Below are 17,934 nucleotides of genomic sequence, written 5' to 3'. Positions count from 1 at the left end.
TCCATCTCCACTCCCACTTCAACAAACCAAGTGCTTGTTGCTTAGTTCAAACCTGGAAGTCAGATTCTAAGTAGAACTTCAGCCTGAATTGTCATGTATATAGATGGGGGTGCACCTAGCTATCACTACTGTCCTAGGTGCTGAGGATCCAAACACTGAGGAAAGTGGAAATCTTGTGTCTGAGGCTTGGGACAGAGGTTAGTGTGGAGGAGAGAGGACACCTGAGTAGGGCTGCATCATGGAGGTTACTGATTGACTCAATTTTCTGATGGAGATGAGGAAGGCTTTCTTCTTCTCTTTTTTTAGGGCTGCACCAGAGACACATGGCGTCAACATTCAACCCCAGGCTAGGGGTCAAATCGGAGCTGCAGCCACTGGCCTATGCCACAGCCACAGCAACATGGGATCTGAGCCATGTCTGCAACTTACAACACAGCTCACAGATTTTCAACCTACCGAGCAAGGCCAGGGATCGAACCTGTGTCCTTGTGGAAGCTAGTCAGATTCCATTCTGCTGAGCCACGGTGGGAACTCCAAGTAAGGCTTTCTTCTAATAGTTCCTTGGTGATTACTTCTGCCCCAAATTACCTTGCTTTCTTTCAGAGACTCCTATTAGCTCTAACTTATATTCCTAGATATATTCTCCATATTTTCTTATCTAGTCTCTCATTTTTTTCCTGTCTCCTTGTTTTATGTTTCCTTAAATTTATCCACTAATTTAGTATTTTGCCATGTGCAATTGCCTATTCAATGTGTCTACTGGAGTTTTAAATTTAACACAATCTTTTTCATTCTTATATTTCATGATTTTCATGATATTTACTTTTTTTTCATGACGGTTTGTCTTAGTTGAAGAGAGGCAATATTCTTTGAATCTTATTGACAAGACTAATCAGATGTCTTCTAAAATCTTCTTCTATTTACTTCAAAGAAAGGCAGCTTCTCTACATCTTTAGGAACTTGTGGTCCTCTTCCTATGAACTATGGAGATCTCTTCATAGGGCCTTTTTTCCTGAATTTATAGTTTTAGATGGCAAGAACTATAGTTTCCTGGTAGAACATGCATTCTCTTGGTTTTTCCCTTATCATCGCAAGATGGCTGCCATAGCTCCAGGCATCACAAACATTCAAAGTAGGAAGAAGGCAGAAGAGGTGATGCCGGCCACACCTATAACTCTTTTAGGAAAGCAAAAGCTTTCTCAGAAGCTTCTCAGAAAACCTTTAGTGTTCAAAATGGGGTCATATGGGTACCCTTAACTATAAGGGAGGCTGGCAAAGAAGTATATAGCTATTTCAATCTATATAGTGGAGGTGAGCAAGGAAGAAAGGGTTTGGCAATGGGTAATGGGTTACCAATCAACAATGTTGGCCCCAGGGCCTAAGGGCTGGGCTTCCTCAAACCTCCTCCCTATTCTCTTTTACTCATCTTCCAGGGAGAATAGCCCTGGCTTTTTATAGCCCTTTTCTGCTACACCCCAGGCAAATAAGACTCAGCTCTCCATGGCTTCCTTCAAATCCAGTTCTTATTAAGATTTATCAAAAACTCCTCTAGTGTCTGACACAGAGGCAATATCCATACTTAATTTTTAGTGTTGCTGCTCCAGATTTCTCCTTATTTATTTATTCTCTTGAGCATTTTAATGAGAATTTATAAAAAGGAAGACGAGCAAAGGCCCTCTGCCTGTGTCACACTCGTGGCCTGAGGTGTATATTTATATTGATAAATATACTTCACCCTCTATCAGCCAACACTTTAATTATCAGTTAGCCCTCTCATGGAGAGGTGGTTCATGGTCAATTGTAAGCTGCAATGGGAATCAGGATGGAGTCTTGAGGGAGTCATGGGATGAGGGGGGCCTTAGGAGAAAGAAAAAAATAACTAGAAGGGGCACAGGAAGAGTGCCTAATGCCACGCTCAGTAACTTGGATGTCTGTGGCTCAGTGGTACCCTGGGGCATAGTGTGAATAATTTAACATCATTTTGCTTCCAGAGCCTATGAATTCCTTTACCTTTCCCTCTACTTCTTTCTCTCTTTGTTCTCTGGATATTTCTCCTTCTATCTTCCTCATTTATTTAATTTTTTCTCAATCCTCATACTAAGAAGCATGTCATTCATTTAGTTTTTTATTTTTCTTTACTCTAAAATGAAAGGAAATGTTCTACAGTTTCCTCTATGAAAAAGAAATCAAAAGCATTTTAATTGCATAAAATTCCAAATGAGTTTTTCCCTGTGAATGCGTAATCCCAACCAGAAAAGAAGGAAAGGTTCCTTGCCCCCAGGCTAGCAAAAGAAAAGACATTATCAGGATGAAGGGGGCCTGGGGATCCATAAAGCAGACTGGAGGGTGGATGGAAAAGCGGGGCTGCTCCACTGCACTGGCCTGACCTCCTCACTGACTGGGAGCCAAAATGCCCCTTCAGGACAGTGAGGAGGGAAGACCAGAGGGAGCCAGCTCACTGGGAACCCCACCTCCCTTTGGATTCTCCAATAAATGACCCCCCAAAGTCTCAGCAGGCAATAAAGCAAGCAGTTTATCATGTCCAGAGATGTCTCTGGAATGATGGGGAGGACTGGTCCTCCAAATTCTCTCTAGAGCATACCTGGGGAATGAAGATGAAGCAGTTGACTGTGGTTGTGCAAACAAAGATACCTCCAGACGTGAGTCCAAAGACCAGGTTGGGCCAGGAGTGCAAGTATCTGGTGACCACAAAGAGAAGCCCAGCAGCCAGCACCACGAGGTTGACCCCAACCATGATGGTTAAAGACTGATTCACAGGGGGAGAGCTGACGTGGTCAGTCAGGCCAGCGAGGTAGGCACCGTACAGCAGCAGCAGGCCCTAGAGATGGAGGCAGGAGAACCAGAGGCTCACGGAAGTGAAATACAGGCTCGGAGTCAAAGAGCAGTGGGATTGGGACCAATTTCTTCACCTGTGAAATGGGAATAGTAATACCTATTATTAAAGGGTTGCTGTGAGGATTTAGTAAAATAGCACATGGGAGGACCCTTAGGGTGGTCCCCTCACACCTTATATGTGTTTAATACATGCCATTTTCCTCTCCTTCTCTGAGAATTAGTTTATCAGGGGCCAGCAAGTCAGCCATCAGACAGGACTCTGCCAGGACGAGGCACAGGACAGGATGGTATGGGTTGGGGTGGGGCCAGCACCCTACAGAAAGGGCTGCCAGGCACTAGGAGGGCAAAAGGATCACGTGCTGGTGGTAAGGACTTCTGCATTGTCCACTGTGTGATTGTATACTGCCCAGAGCCGAGGGCTGTGCAGAAGCTGTAATAGCCCCACGGTCTGCTTGTCAAGCCATGTGCCATGGCAGGGGTGCACCGAGGAAGGGACTCTTTTTTTCTTCTCATTTTCCCAAAGGCACCATCTGCTTGCCAAGCCCTGCACCTGCAAGGCTGCATCTGCCCAGAAGGGATGCCTTTTTCTAATTTAAACAAAAGATCTCTATAGGCGAGCGGCAGCTCTGTGCCAGTGGGTGTTTATGGGACACGAAGAATGGAAAAAGAAGAGAACAAAGGCAGGCCAGGACCCAGACAGGCCTGTGGGACAGACACAGGCGGCAAAACCCTCATCTATACCCTGCATCCTCTTTGTGACATTCCCTGCTCTACCCCCAGGCACCCAGGGCCCTATTCTTTGCTCTTTGTCTTGCATGTAAACCTGCTCTCAGACTTCTCATTTGTACTCCAGAGAAAACGGCTCACAGCATCTTAAAGTGCTGCCTCTCCTAGAAGGAGCTGCATTTACAAAGACATCAAAGCTTTAATCAATAGTACATAATATGCAGAGTCAACATATGTTCACTTGATTAGGTTCAAAGTATTGTGCTAGGGTTAGGTGTAGGGCAGGAAGCAGTGGATGTCATGGTTCTGGCTTTTAGGAAGCTCAGTCTGGCTGGAAGATTTAAAGCAAGCACATAGATATCCATGTTTTATGACATAGAATGTCATGCCATGAGGGGTGAGGTAGGGTGGGAACTATGGGGCTTCAGAGGGAGAACTAATAAAAACAGTGAGGTCAAGTATCAGCAGGCCACTGGCCAGTGACCCTGAAATCACATGATCTGCCCAATTCCAGCTGCAGGGATGCCGCTAAACACAAGTTTTTGGAGGACTGGCTGTGCCTACAGTAAAGGAGTCAGCACGGCAGAGATGTTGTCTGGTCCTGAGTGTCCCAAGTGAGGTCCGAAGGCCGAATGTGGCCACTCTGAGATCTTCCAATGACTAGGGGGTACACAGGTCAGGAGGCCAGTGAGTCCTGACTTTTGGATAACTGACGCCATCAGGTAGCATTTGGCAGAGTTAGATTATGAGTAATTTAATCCAAGGCAAGTAAAATTAATTCTGTGATTCTGAAATGTTCAAATCTGATTCTACTGAAATGTTTTAACTCCATTAAAATTCTTGCCAAAAGGGAACTAGGGATGAATAAAGCCTCTATACATGCATGACTCGTGTTCGGGGGAATCACATCCCGTGCATGTGTGGAGGAGCACGGGGTAGGGGGCAGTTGGCAGGCTCTAGTGGATCCTGGGACTTAACACGAAGGTTTGGGGGCCTTCTCAGGAACTGTTCAACCAACAGGGAGCCCAGGCAGACCTGGGCCAGTCAGTTTCCTGACCCTCAGTAATCTTTTCTCTTTTTCCTTCTTTGACCTACAGCAAGATACTGCCATGAAATAAAATGGAAATGGGATTATATAAAAGGCAATAGAGAAAATAAACCACGTTGAGTCGCAGAGGGAGTTGTGATGGGGGAAGTGCTGAGTTTCTTCTACAGGGACTCGAAGAACAGGGAGGCACTGTGCTTTCAGAACTGTCTGGGTGGGGAGCAGTGGAGGATAAATGACAGTGATAATATCTAACATTTATCAATCTCTTGCAATGGGTCAGGAGTGGCTGAAAATGCAACATGCCTGAAATCTTTCAAAACTCAGCACTGTGCTGGGAGGATGTTATCCTCCTCCCCATTTTACTGCGAGGTTAAATGAGGTTCAGGGTCAGCCAGGAAGGGGCGGAGTCAGAATTCCCTGTCACATTGTGAAGGTCATTTTCTTAACCACTAGTAAGAAACTAGAAATCAAGAGCTGTTCACTTTCTACCATTTTCTCTTAAAAATATTTCTATCAAAGTAATACACGCACATGGTTAAAAAGCCATGTGTCCCTATCCCGCCCTGCCCAGCCCCAGGACTCTTTCTCAGACGCAACCACTTGAATACTTTCCTAATGATGAACTGAATAAACTTTACATTTAAGGCCACCTATTTCTACAAAATCTCCTTTTTGTCTGCCAACATCAGTCAACCAGGCCTCTCTGTCCTGGTGGTCAACAGGCCTATCCTGCTGTGCAGGGCTTGCCCTGTTCATTGAAATAGGCCTGCCTGATGCCCTCCAGAGCCAGAGTCTCTGACCCTTCAAGCTGAAATCCAGCTAATCGGAGAGTTGGTTTTCCTTTAGTGCCCTGTATAGGTATCCTGCACCCTGGAAATAATATCTTCCTTCTGCCATCTAACACAGACAAATGAATCTAATGGTGGGAGATTCAGGGCAGTATGGGAGATACTTTGTGGCAGCTAAAATGGCTCAAAGAATACCATGTTGCCATCTTCCATGCTTCCAGTTGCAGAGAGAAAGCTAGGTGGGTAGAAAACAGCAGGTTACCTTGCCCCAAACTTCGAAAAAAGACATAAGAGGGGTAATAAGGGCACTTAAGACAAAAGATGAAGCTGGATAGACCATCTCCTCATCATTGCCCTTGCACGTAGTTAGGGAAAAAGCTAGTATTGCCAAATCAAGGAAAAAAACCAGAGCAGGAAATGGGAGAAGCAGAGGGTAATTTCCACATGATTTGGGGGAAGACTGAATGAGGGAATCCAAAGAGATAGAAAAGTAATCCTCAAAAACAATTAAAAAGTAGAGAAATAAGGATCTTAGAAATAATAAATAATGGCTTTGAGATTTATGTGTCAACAGAGAGCTCTGATTTCAATACTCTGCAGCAATCACCTCGTTAATTCCTGCAATTCCTCTTCATATCCATTTTGTTGGGAACAAAGAGACAGTGGTGATGTGGTTACCAACCTTGCATCCCAAAGCGAGAGCAATCCAGACATCGGAGTACTGGGACGCACAGAAGTGTGTGCTGGTGAGGGAGCAGGACACGTCTCTCCCTGTCACCTAGGAGGGACACAGGGTCAGGACTGAGAGCGCCCACAATTGCCAGGGATACACACATACACAGAGGACCTTTGTAAACATTTTGGATTGTGAACTCCTCCACAGCATATAATTTTCCCCTTAATACGTTGAAAGTACGACATTTAGGCAACACCATTAGAATCTAACTAATGAGTTGGGCTGACACATGGATGCTTGGTGCCAGCAGGGCTCACCCCTGTTATGTGCTTTGCTGCCATAGGGATTCCAACTGATGCATCAGCAAAATCACAAATTACTTCATATCATGTTCCTGCTCTTTGTTAATCGTTGAAACCTTAATTATTCGATCTATACTGTCAAGATTCCATTGTATTCCTCAGCCCCTTTGTGAGGCTGGAGACATATAATACCTCCTATTAAGTCAACACTATGTACTGGGCACAGGTGGGTCCTTTACCTGCATTGTTTCACTTAATCTTCACTACAGCTTTATGAAATAGGTAGTATTATTATCTCCATTTTACCTATGAGGAAATAGACTTAGAGAGGTTAAATAACTTTCCCAAGGTCACATGGCTGGTAAATGATAGAGCTGGGATTTGAACCAGGGTTGACTGACTCCAAAGAACACCTCAGAATACTCCATTTACTTTTCAAAAATTAGGGTCAAGCAACTCTGTGTGGCTAAAAGTTCTCATTATTGATAATGTGGAGGTAGAGAGAGCTGCCAGGCAGATTCCTGTGTGCTGACATCTCAGGGGGTGTGTCTGTAAAACACTGGGGGTGGGAGGAACAGTGGAAAGGCAGCACACCCTGCAGACAAGGGGCAGGCATTGTCAGTAGCCACAGCTCCTGACCCTCCATCCTCTTTCGGTCATTCATCCTCTTGTTGGGAAGATGTCCACACAGTGAACACTACTGGGAGAATGACCCCCGTGCACCCACAGAGGCCAGTCCCTCCAGCTCAGGAACTAGATTCTCCAGGGATTGGGCCCCTCACCGTCATACTGACACTGAGAATCTGGAGGCACTGGATGGGATCAGTCAGCACCCACGTCATGAGCAGGATAACATCAGCTATCACCAGGGCTGCCACCAACCCCAATAGCTGCAGGTCTTTGATTATCTGCAAAAGAGTCAAGGTCATCACTTTCCATTGTACACTGGCTATACAACACAGGGGCTAGAGTGTCCTATGTCCTCTGAGCTATAGCTGTGGCATAGGCTTGCAGCTGCAGCTCCAATTGGACCCCTAGACCAGGAATTTGCTGCAGGTGTGGCCCTAAAAAGAAAAAAAAAAAAAAAGAATCAAGGCAGAAATGTGGATCTGAATTTTTGACAACCAATGAAAAGAAGGAAGCATAATTGGTTACATGATTCATGGGGTTTGTAAGATAAAAACACATCAATTGCTTAATCAAAATGTTCCAAACTAGTGATAAGGAGAAAAATCTTCAAGTCAACAAGCAAAAAAATGATACATCATGTATAGAGGAACGAAAACAAGGAAGACATCAGATTTCTCATCAGATACAAGGCAAAGTGAGAGAACAGTGGAGGGAAATCCTTAAAGTACTAAAGGAAAAAAAAAAAAAAAAACCTCTTAACCAAGAGTCCTATATCCAGGAAAAATATCTTTCAAAAACAAGGGAGAAGTAAAGACTTTTTTAGATAAACAAAAGCTGAAAGTATTCAGCATTAGCACAGCTGTATAAGAACAGTAGCTATCCTGGAAGCAAAAGGAAAATGATACCAGATGAAAATATAGATTACACAAGGAAACTAAGAGCTCTGGAAATGTTAACTTCATAGAAAAATATATGACTTTTATTTACTACTTAAATATCTTTAAAACATAATTGATTGTTTAAACAAAAATTAATAATAACTGTATGGGACTTGTAACATAGATAAAAGTAAAAACAACACAAAGATTGGGAGGTAGGGAAATGGAAGCATGCCATTGTAAAATACGTAAGCTATACGTGGGTGCCAATTATGCACAAACTTTTCCAGAAATGGAATTGGAGGGAATACTTTCCAATTCATTTACAAGGCCAGCATTACCCTGCTATCAAAATCAGAAAAAGATTTTATGAGAAAGCTACAGAGCAACATCCCTTAAGAACATGAATACAAATATTATAAACAAAATGTTATAAAAAGGAATCCAACAATATAAGAAGAGGATAATACAAATGACCAAGTAGAATTTGTCTCAGGAATGAAAGGTTGGTTTGGCATTCTAAAATCATTTAGTGTAATTCATCATGTGAAAGACTAAAGAAGAAAAACCATATGATTAATAGACACGGAAAATGCGTTTGACAAAACCCAACATTAATTCTTTATAGGAATCCTCAGTAAAATAGGAATGGAAGTGATCTTCCCCAACTAGATAAAGAGCATCTATGATAAAACTACAGCTAACATCATATTAATTCTTACTAAGACTGAATGTTTTCCCCATATGATCAAGAACAACTCAAGAATGTCTGTTCTCAGCACTTCTATTAAGAGATTGGAAAGAATATAAGAGATTGGAAAGAAACTATCTTTACAAAAGATATGATCATCTATGTGGAAAATCTGATGGAATCTACAAAAAAGCTACTAGAACTAATAAGTAGTTTAGCAAGGTTGTAGCATGTAAGATCGGCCTACGAAAGTCAATTGTATTTATATATATTAGCAACAAAAAATTGGAAAGTGAAACAAAATATCTAGTAACATGTATAATAACATAACAATATAAAATACTTAGAAATAAATGTGACTAAAAAATATGAAAGGCCTCCACTGAAAACTACAAAAAAGTGCTATAAGAAATTAGAGAAGACCTTAATAAATGAATAAATATGCTGTGTTCATGGATTAAAAGACACAATCTTGTTAGGAAGAATCTCCACAATTTGATCTATAGATTGAACACAAATGCAACCAAAGTCTTAGTAAAAAATTTGCAGAGGGGAGTTCCCATCGTGTCACAGGGTTAACGAATTCTACTAGGAACCATGAGGTTGCGGGTTCCATCCCTGGCCTTGCTCAGTGGGTTAAGGATCCAGCGTTGCCATGAGCTGTGGTGTACATTGCAGACACGGCTCAGATCCCACATCGCTGTGGCTCTGGCATAGGCTGGTGGCTATAGCTCCGATTAGACCCCTAGCCTGGGAACTGCCATATGCTGCGGGAGCAGCCCAAGAAATGGTAAAAAAAAAAAAAAAAAAAAAAAATTGCAGAAACTGGCAAACTGATTAAAAAATTCATAGGCCCTAGATTAGCCAAAACAACAAACAATATTGAAAGAGAAGAACTAACACTCCTTGACTCCTAATTTAATATAAAACCACAATAATACAGTATACGTATAAAAATAAACAATGACATTAATGAGAGACAGAATCCAGTAATAGATTCACACATCTATGAGCCAATGATTTTCAACAAAGGTACGAAGGTAATTCAGTAAAGAAAGGACAGTGTTCTCAACAGATGAACAACAGGATATCCATACATAAAAAATGAACTTCAGTCCATAGAGCATACTGTACTTCAAAATTAACTCAAAATGGATTATAGACTTAAATGTAAAAACAAAAACTATTAAAACTAGGAGAAAACCTTTTGGGGTGTTGGGTTAGGCAAAAGTTTCTTAATCTGATCCATAAAAGAATACAGTAGTAAACTGAACTTAAAGTTAGAAACATCTTATCGAAAGACATTCTCCAGTGAATGAAAAGTCGCAAAGTGGAAGAATCTTTGCAAATCATATATTTGATAAAGGACTGTACTGGGAATAGAAAAAGAACTCTCAAAGTTCAACAACAAGAAAACAAACAACTAAATTAAAAAATAGGTGAGAGATTGAGCAGATACTTTGCCAAAGAAAGTATACGGATGGCAAATAAGCATATAAAACGATGCTCAATACTGCATCAGGGAAATGCAAATTAAAACACAATAAGATTCTACTACACATACCTATTAGAATGACAAATGGGAAAAGGAACAACCGAGTCAGATGCTGAAGAGGATGTGGAGGAAAGGGACTCATACACTGCTGGTGGGAATGTAAAACAGTACAACCACTTTGGAAAACAGTATGGCAATTACTTAAAAAGTTAAATATATACCTACCATACAATCCCATCATTCTATGCTTAGGTTTTTGTTTTTGTTTTTGGCAATACCTGTGTGGTATGTGGAAGTTCCTGGGCCAGGGATCCAACCTGTACCACAGCAGTGACCCAAGCCACTGCAGTGACAACACTGGATCTTTAACCTGCTGCACCACAAGAAAATGCCCTATACTAATGTTTTTAACCAAGAGAAATGAAGGCATATGTTTATATAAACATTCATACACAAATGTTCAGAGCAGTTTTATTTTTAATAGCCCCCAACTGGAAACAAATCCAAACATCCATCAATAGGAGAATGGATAAACCAACTGTAGTTACATCTACACATTGGAATATCACTCAGCAATAATAAAGAAAGACCCATCCATGCGAATAACAACATAGATGAATCTATGCCACATAGAAGAAAGAAAAAAAATCATACTGTATCATTCCATTTACATAAAATTCTGGCAAATGCAAACTAATCTATAGGGGCAGAAAACAGATTAATGTTTGCCTGGGGACAAGGACAGAGGATGTAAGAATTGGACAGGAGGGGGAGATGACAAAGGTACATGAGGAAACTTGTAGATTGTACCCCACATTTCATAGTGTGTATATATATATATATCAAAACATATCAAATCATACACTTTAAATATGTGCAATTCATTGCATGTCAATTATATCTCAATAAAAGTATTTTAAAAAAAAGAGTGTTCTAAAGGGGTGGATGAACTTATTGTCCTTTAGACAATCTTTTCCACATGTATGGCTACTTTTAGCTGAGCTTTTGATAAATATTTGCCACAATTCAATAATGTTTGCCAAAAAAAAGTCTCATCAGTCCAGAGAAGTAAGCTCTGAGTGATATCTTGGGTCTCGGCGGAGCCTATATAGACAAAGGGTTTGATGATCAGGTTTTGAGCTTTGCGCAGCTCCATCAGGAAGTCTGATAAAATGGGGGAATGTGGTGAGAATGACACCTGATGTCAGGGACAGGTAAATCATTTGGCTGCCACATAGCTTCTAGGGTTGATTCTGTCTGCTGAGTGTGTGTGTTCTTCTGAGCTCACTGCTCAGGCCCATCCTTCTTAGTGCAGAGAATGGCCTTCTTACGTGAAACTGGGCTCCAGGGAAATAACTGCTTACTTGCTATAGCTCCTCTGTCCACTTTCAGCTCACACCTGTGCCAAGCAACAGCCTCTCTGGGCATCTTGCTCTCCCTCATACAAGTGCCAGATATTGGCCAGCTCACACATCCCCCCAGAGCAGTACCAGGGCCTGTGCATATGAAGCAGAGCCTTTATTCAAAGGCTTATATACACAGCCTTCCAGCCTTGGAATTTATGAGGCCACATGATGCTAGGATTTGAAGTAAGGGGTAGGAACTTCAGATCACTGTAAAAGGGTCAGACCAGCAATCCGGCACAAGCTTCTCTAGCCTTTCATCAATACTAGAGCTGCTGTCTGCGATCAGGCAGCGTGTACTTGCTGCCTACTCACCACTCTCTTGTCCGGAACCCTCTGGGTAAACACCTTGTAGAGTCGCCAGCTCTTCCCCAGGATGGGCCCAAATACAAGGGAGGTCCCAATGCACAGCATGGACAGTCTTACCTACAGGTGGAAAGAAGCAGAAGCAAGAGGCATGAGAAGAACTTGTGGTTCTCCGCACATTCTGATCTGCAAAGCCACAGAGGGCCACAAGGTCCACAGAGGGCCGGGGGCAAAGAGTGGACCTCACTAACTCAGCGCTCCAGGGATCCCTTGTGAAAGTGCCCATACTGAGGATAAAGGTAACCCCCACCCACAGGAGCAGCTGATTTTAAAAATTATCAAAACTGTGGCATTATATGCAAAACAATATTGAAGACTCCACCTACCTGAATGAGAGTTTCCATTGAGCTTCCCGCTAAAGAACCTTTATCTTGAATCCCAAAGAGGTAAGCACTACTGTAAGTCAGACAACTTCCCAGTAAGGTTACAATGTTCAGATTGGGACTAGACATCTTCACAATCCTACAGGAAACCAGGAAGAAAGACACCTACGGTCAGGACCTTTGCCCTGGGAGTGGACAGAGCTTCCCCACCAGCATAATCCCCAATGCAGCTTCAGAGTAAAAGGCCACTGGGAAGAACTCACTTTACAGCCTTGTGAAAAACTGCAGTGCTTTAGTTAAACTTATTTTCAAAAAGAACTACATTCTGGCAGTTCTTGCTTTTATAACTCAAAGTCTTTTAAAAGAAGGCCAACTGCCTAAAAACAGGTGGAAACAGAAAAGAGTTAAGATTTTTCCATGAAGTTTACAGTTGCTAAGAGACTGCTGTAAGCAGCCTAGTGAATAAATAACTAGCAGGTAGACACCTAAAGAGATACAGTTTGTAGGCTCCAAAAATGAGCTGTGAGGTAAACTACTATCTGAAAAAAGTTTGGGGAATTTTTCATCTACTCTTTACTTTATTTGACATGTAAATTGTTTTTCTCTCTCTGTTTGACCAAGAGAGGAAGAGAAAGCAGGGATTGAAAGCAGGAAATTTGGAAAGGGCCATTTTTCAGATTATTTTATTTTATTTTATTTTGTCTTTTTGCCATTTCTTGGGCTGCTCCCACGGCACATGGAGGTTCCCAGCTTAGAGGTCTAATCGGAGCTGTAGCCACCAGCCTACGCCAGAGCCACAGCAACGCGGGATCTGAGCCGCATCTGCAACCTACACCACAGCTCACAGCAATGCCGGATCGTCAACCCACTGAGCAAGGCCAGGAATCGAACCTGCAACCTCATGGTTCCTAGTCAGATTCGTTAACCACTGAGCCATGATGGGAACTCCTCAGATGATTTTAAATGAAGTTACAGAACACTTAAGACAAGAGGGACATATGGACAATCAGGGTCTGAGATAAACCCTGGGCACCAATAGAAGCTCAGGACAAGGTAGAAACGTGTGAACTGATTAACCTAAGGGGTAAACCAGGCTTCCATTGGCAGTGATTGATAGCAATTAAGATGTAAAAGTGAAAAGATTGTACACAGATGTATAACTTAATCACTTTGTTGTACAGCAGAAATTAATACAACTTTGGAGATCGACTACAATTTAAAAAGTTAAAAAAAGAAGTAAAGTAACTAGTAACAGTTAAGAAGGAATGTAATTGTTCTTTAAAGTTTTAATCTAATGTATTCTATATAAATGCAATATTTATACTAATTATTTGGCAATTATATTTTTACTTTTTAATAATAACTAAAAGGAAAAACCTTTTGTTTTGTTTTTTTGCCTTTTCTTGAGGTTCTCCTGCAGCATATGGAGGTTCCCAGGCTAGGGGTCTAATCGGAGTTGTAGCTGCCGGCCTCCGCCAGAGCCATAGCAATGAGGGATCCGAGCTGCGTTTTCGACCTACACCACAGCTCACAGCAACGCTGGATCCTTAACCCACTGAGCAAGGCCAGGGATCGAACCCGCAACCTCATGGTTCCTAGTCAGATTCGTTAACCACTGCGACACGACGGGAACTCCAGGGAAAACATTCTTATTTATGTACCTGAATTACCCAGCTGACCACCTTAAAGGCCAGAGCCAAGGAAAAAGCAGCTTCTTAGTGCATCCTATTTTAATGACAGGCAAAATACCTAGGAGGCACTAAACAAAGTTTGGCAGTGCTGGGCTTAACAACCATTACAACTACTATCAGCCCAGCTTGATCACTTCGTAGCTGGCAATGTAGTTTCATTCAACAAACAAGAACACCAAACCTCTGCCCAGGACTCATGCCCCAAGTACTGCCACTGTGGGCCAGTAAGTTCAGTTGGGCTTTATCTAGTCTTGGAGCAAAATCCATTTCCTTCCTCTGAAAGTGAGAACAACTTTCATGTATTTGTAAAAAGGGGAAAATAATAACACCCCCCATCCCAAACCAAAGAGTTATGAGAATTCAATGGTGCAATATAGCCAAGTATGTCGCACAGTGCCTGGCATGAAGTAAGCATGTGGCCAATACGGCTGATACTATTAATCTTGCCATCTTCCAGGCTTTCGAAACCTAGGGATTGCCTTTTCCTTTTTTTTTTTTCACCTCAGCCTCGTCAACTGCCAATTTCTTTCACTTGTTATTTCAAAATCCCTCTGAGCCGTCCCTCACTCTGCATTCCTGTACCAACCACATGGACCCAGGAGACGGTCATGTCAGAAACTGGAGTCCGGTGGGACAAATGGGAATCCTGGCTTGGCCAATCCCAGCTGCGTGACTCTCCTCCAGTTATTTAGCTAGTCTAGGTTCCTGTTTCCTCCTTTGTGAAATGAAGATAATATTCTCTTTCGCATCCACCCACAGGGGATCATGAGGATCAAAGGAGGTATGTGCCAACCAAAACTCTTTGAAAACTCTAAAATGATGCAAAACTTTTAATTGTTAACTTTTTGGTGTAGCCTTCAGCTCTCTGTAACACCAGGTTCCCCCTGTTCTAATACATCCTGTACATTACTTTCACATTGATTTTCTTAAAATACCACCTTCATCATTTAGCAAGAGAGCTACATGGATAAAGGACACTTTTCTCCTGCTGTACAGCACAGGGAACTAGAGCTGGTCACTTGTGATGGAACATGGTGGAGGGTAATGTGAGAAAAAGAATGCATATGTGGAGTTCCCTTCATGTCTCGAGTGGTTAACGAGCCCGTCTAGGATCCATGAGGATGAGGGTTAGATCCCTGGAGGGTTACGGATCTGGCGTTGCTGTGGCTGTGGTATAGGTTGCAGACACGGCTCGGATCTGGCATTGCTGTGGCTGTGGTGTAGGCCAGCAGCTACAGCTCCAATTAGCCCCCTAGCCTGGGAATCTCAATATACTGTGGGTGTGGCCCTAAAATGAAAAAAAAAAAAAAGAATATATATACACACACACACACATATACATATATATACATATACACATATATACATATATATGTATGACTGGGTCACTTTACTGTACTGTAGGAGTTAAGAGAACACTGTAAATCAACTATAATGGCAAAAATAAAAGTCATAAAAGAGAACACTTTTCTATTGTTTACCTGAAGTCTCCTGCATTGACATGTATGATGTAGCCCATTGCTATCTATCCACTATTCATTCATTCTCACATCCTTAGCCATCATGTCTTCAAACTGGGGACTTAAAGAGAGTAATCAGGAGTTCCCATCGTGGCACAGTGGTTAACGAATCCGACTAGGAACCATGAGGTTGCGGGTTCGGTCCCCACCCTTGCTCAGTGGGTTAACGATCCGGCGTTGCCGTGAGCTGTGGTGTAGGTTGCAGATGCGGCTTGGATCCCGCGTTGCTGTGGCTCTGGCGTAGGCCGGTGGCTACAGCTCCGATTCAACCCCTAGCCTGGGAACCTCCATATGCCACGGGATCGGCCCAAGAAATAGCAACAACAACAACAACAAAAAAGACAAAAGACAAAAGACAAAAAAAAAAAAAAAAGAGAGTAATCATCTAGTTCCTTTGTCTCTTCTCATAAGAAGGGGGAATATGTGGGGAATACTGACTAACAAAATAACAATGATAATCAGAAGCTTCACAAAGCATTTGTTAAGACAAGTTAATACATTAGAGAGACCAGTGCTGACACTGATTTAATAAAGAGGGCGCCTCTAATGGGGACTGGCCACTCGGTGTAGTCAAAAGCTTAAACTTGGGCAGTGATACACCCAATTGCGTGGGCTCCTGTAAAACCGACAGCTTAGGCTGTTCTTCCTCATGGCCTCTCACAAGCTCCCAGGCATGAGCCATGAGTAGCTGAAGAGGTGGTTCTTATCAAGCAAATGCCCAGGTCTCACAGCTGCACACTGCATTACTTAAATCACTGATGGGAAGATTTCCTTCTTAACTCCTCTCTGGACCATTTTATTTGAACACCACTGTACAATCAAATCTCCTTTGTAACTTAGTACTGCATGAATCCCGCTTTAGAATTCTTCTCCCTCCTGATTTAGTTAAGAAGAATTCAATTTAGTTTTTTTTTTTTTTGGTACAAAAAATACATGACATAATCTTCACATCTCAGAAGCTGATGCAGATTTCATTTTTCAAATGGACATGTTACAAACTTACATATGCATTTTTGATATTTTTCCTAAACAGTTTTACTGAAAACTTGCCTCTGAAAAAAAATGAATGGAAGACAATTTACCTATTTTGTTTGGCCAAGTTAACACCTGTGTTAACTTGAGTCATTGAAAGGTGAATCATCTCCAATTCAGCAAATGAATTATGTAAGTCTGGAAAATGTCTTTGCTACTTTGATAGGAACTCAACCACTAATGTCATTTATGTGTTTCCATTGAACTAAAAGATGAAACCTTCATATGCTGAATATTTTAATCAACCATAGACCTAATTTCTACAAAGCAGGATGATTTAAGTAGTAAATACTCAGAAATAGCCAGCCCCATCTAGAATACTTGTGTCTCGTTTATGAAAAGATAAAGAGCCCAGACTGCGTTACTTAGTTGGAAACAAGGTGGGATGTTTTTTAAAGGGTTTCATAACTATCTCATTATTTTTTCTTCATTTATTTTTTTATTTATTTATTTTTTTGTCTATTTGCTATTTCTTGGGCCGCTTCCACGGCATATGGAGGTTCCCAGGCTAGGGGTTGAATCGGAGCTGTAGCCACCGGCCTACGCCAGAGCCACAGCAACACGGGATCCAAGCCACGTCTGCAACCTACACCACAGCTCACGGCAACGCCGGATCGTTAACCCACTGAGCAAGGGTGGGGACCGAACCCGCAACCTCATGGTTCCTAGTCGGATTCGTTAACCACTGTGCCACGATGGGAACTCCTTTTCTTCATTTATTGATTGGCAATACAAGGCAAGAGCTTTCTTGATTTCTCTCTTCTCAAGTAAGGTCTCAGCACATAGAGATAAATACCCATCCACACCTGAAGAACCTGTGTAAACCTAGATTATTTCAATAGTCTTTAATGAATTCAGATGCATGTGACATCCACCAGCTCACAGTAAGACGTTCTAAAAATCTTTATCAAATATCGGTTTCTGAACTTGCAGTTTCATTATACTTGGAGTTATAGAGGGCCGACTGGCCATCCTGTTGTTTCTTCGTAATAATGACAGGACAGAGTTTTGAAACATGGCCTGTAAATGGGGCTGAGGGTACTTCTTGGCTTGCTGTGACCATTAGAAAACTTTCTTAAAATGTCACAAGGCTGTGCTTTCCAAAATGCTATGTGAGTTGATATAAATGGTATCATTGAGTTTCAAATATATCTAAAACCAGGAATTCCCGTTGTGGTGCAGAGGAAACGAATCCAACTAGGAACCATGAGGTTGCAGGTTTGATCCCTGGCATCGCTCAGTGAGTTAAGGATCCAGCATTGCCATGAACTGTGGTGTAGGTCACAGATGCGGCTTGGATCTGGCATGGCTGTGGTATAGGCTGGCAGCTGTAGCTCCGATTAGACCCCTGGCCTGGGAACCTCCATATGCCACGAGTGTAGCCCTAAAAAAGGACCAAAAAAAAAAAATATATATATATATACATACACACACTTAAAAGCAAATATGAATATCTTTCCAAAAAGCTTTTTAATGAAATAAATTAGATTAAATTGTGAAATTTTTGAG

The 17,934-nt window shown here is 42.0% G+C and overlaps 1 protein-coding gene across 1 annotated transcript in view; it reads right to left on the bottom strand.

Moving 5' to 3' along the window:
* The window catches only part of GPR156 (G protein-coupled receptor 156), a 101,023-nt gene that overhangs the window by 12,585 nt on the left and 70,504 nt on the right, over positions 1–17,934 (bottom strand). The window contains exons 4-8 of the mRNA XM_047791375.1: positions 12,186–12,321; positions 11,809–11,919; positions 7,179–7,304; positions 6,101–6,196; positions 2,603–2,839 (exon numbers count right to left, since the gene is read on the bottom strand). Coding sequence (XP_047647331.1) covers positions 2,603–2,839; positions 6,101–6,196; positions 7,179–7,304; positions 11,809–11,919; positions 12,186–12,321 — 706 coding nt within the window. The remainder of the gene's footprint in view (positions 1–2,602; positions 2,840–6,100; positions 6,197–7,178; positions 7,305–11,808; positions 11,920–12,185; positions 12,322–17,934) is intronic.

Source organism: Phacochoerus africanus, chromosome 1, assembly GCF_016906955.1.
Source record: "Phacochoerus africanus isolate WHEZ1 chromosome 1, ROS_Pafr_v1, whole genome shotgun sequence".
Taxonomy (NCBI): Eukaryota; Metazoa; Chordata; class Mammalia; order Artiodactyla; family Suidae; genus Phacochoerus; species Phacochoerus africanus.
The sequence above is the reverse complement of the archived record's forward strand: the minus strand, read 5'-3'. Positions and strand labels throughout refer to the sequence as shown.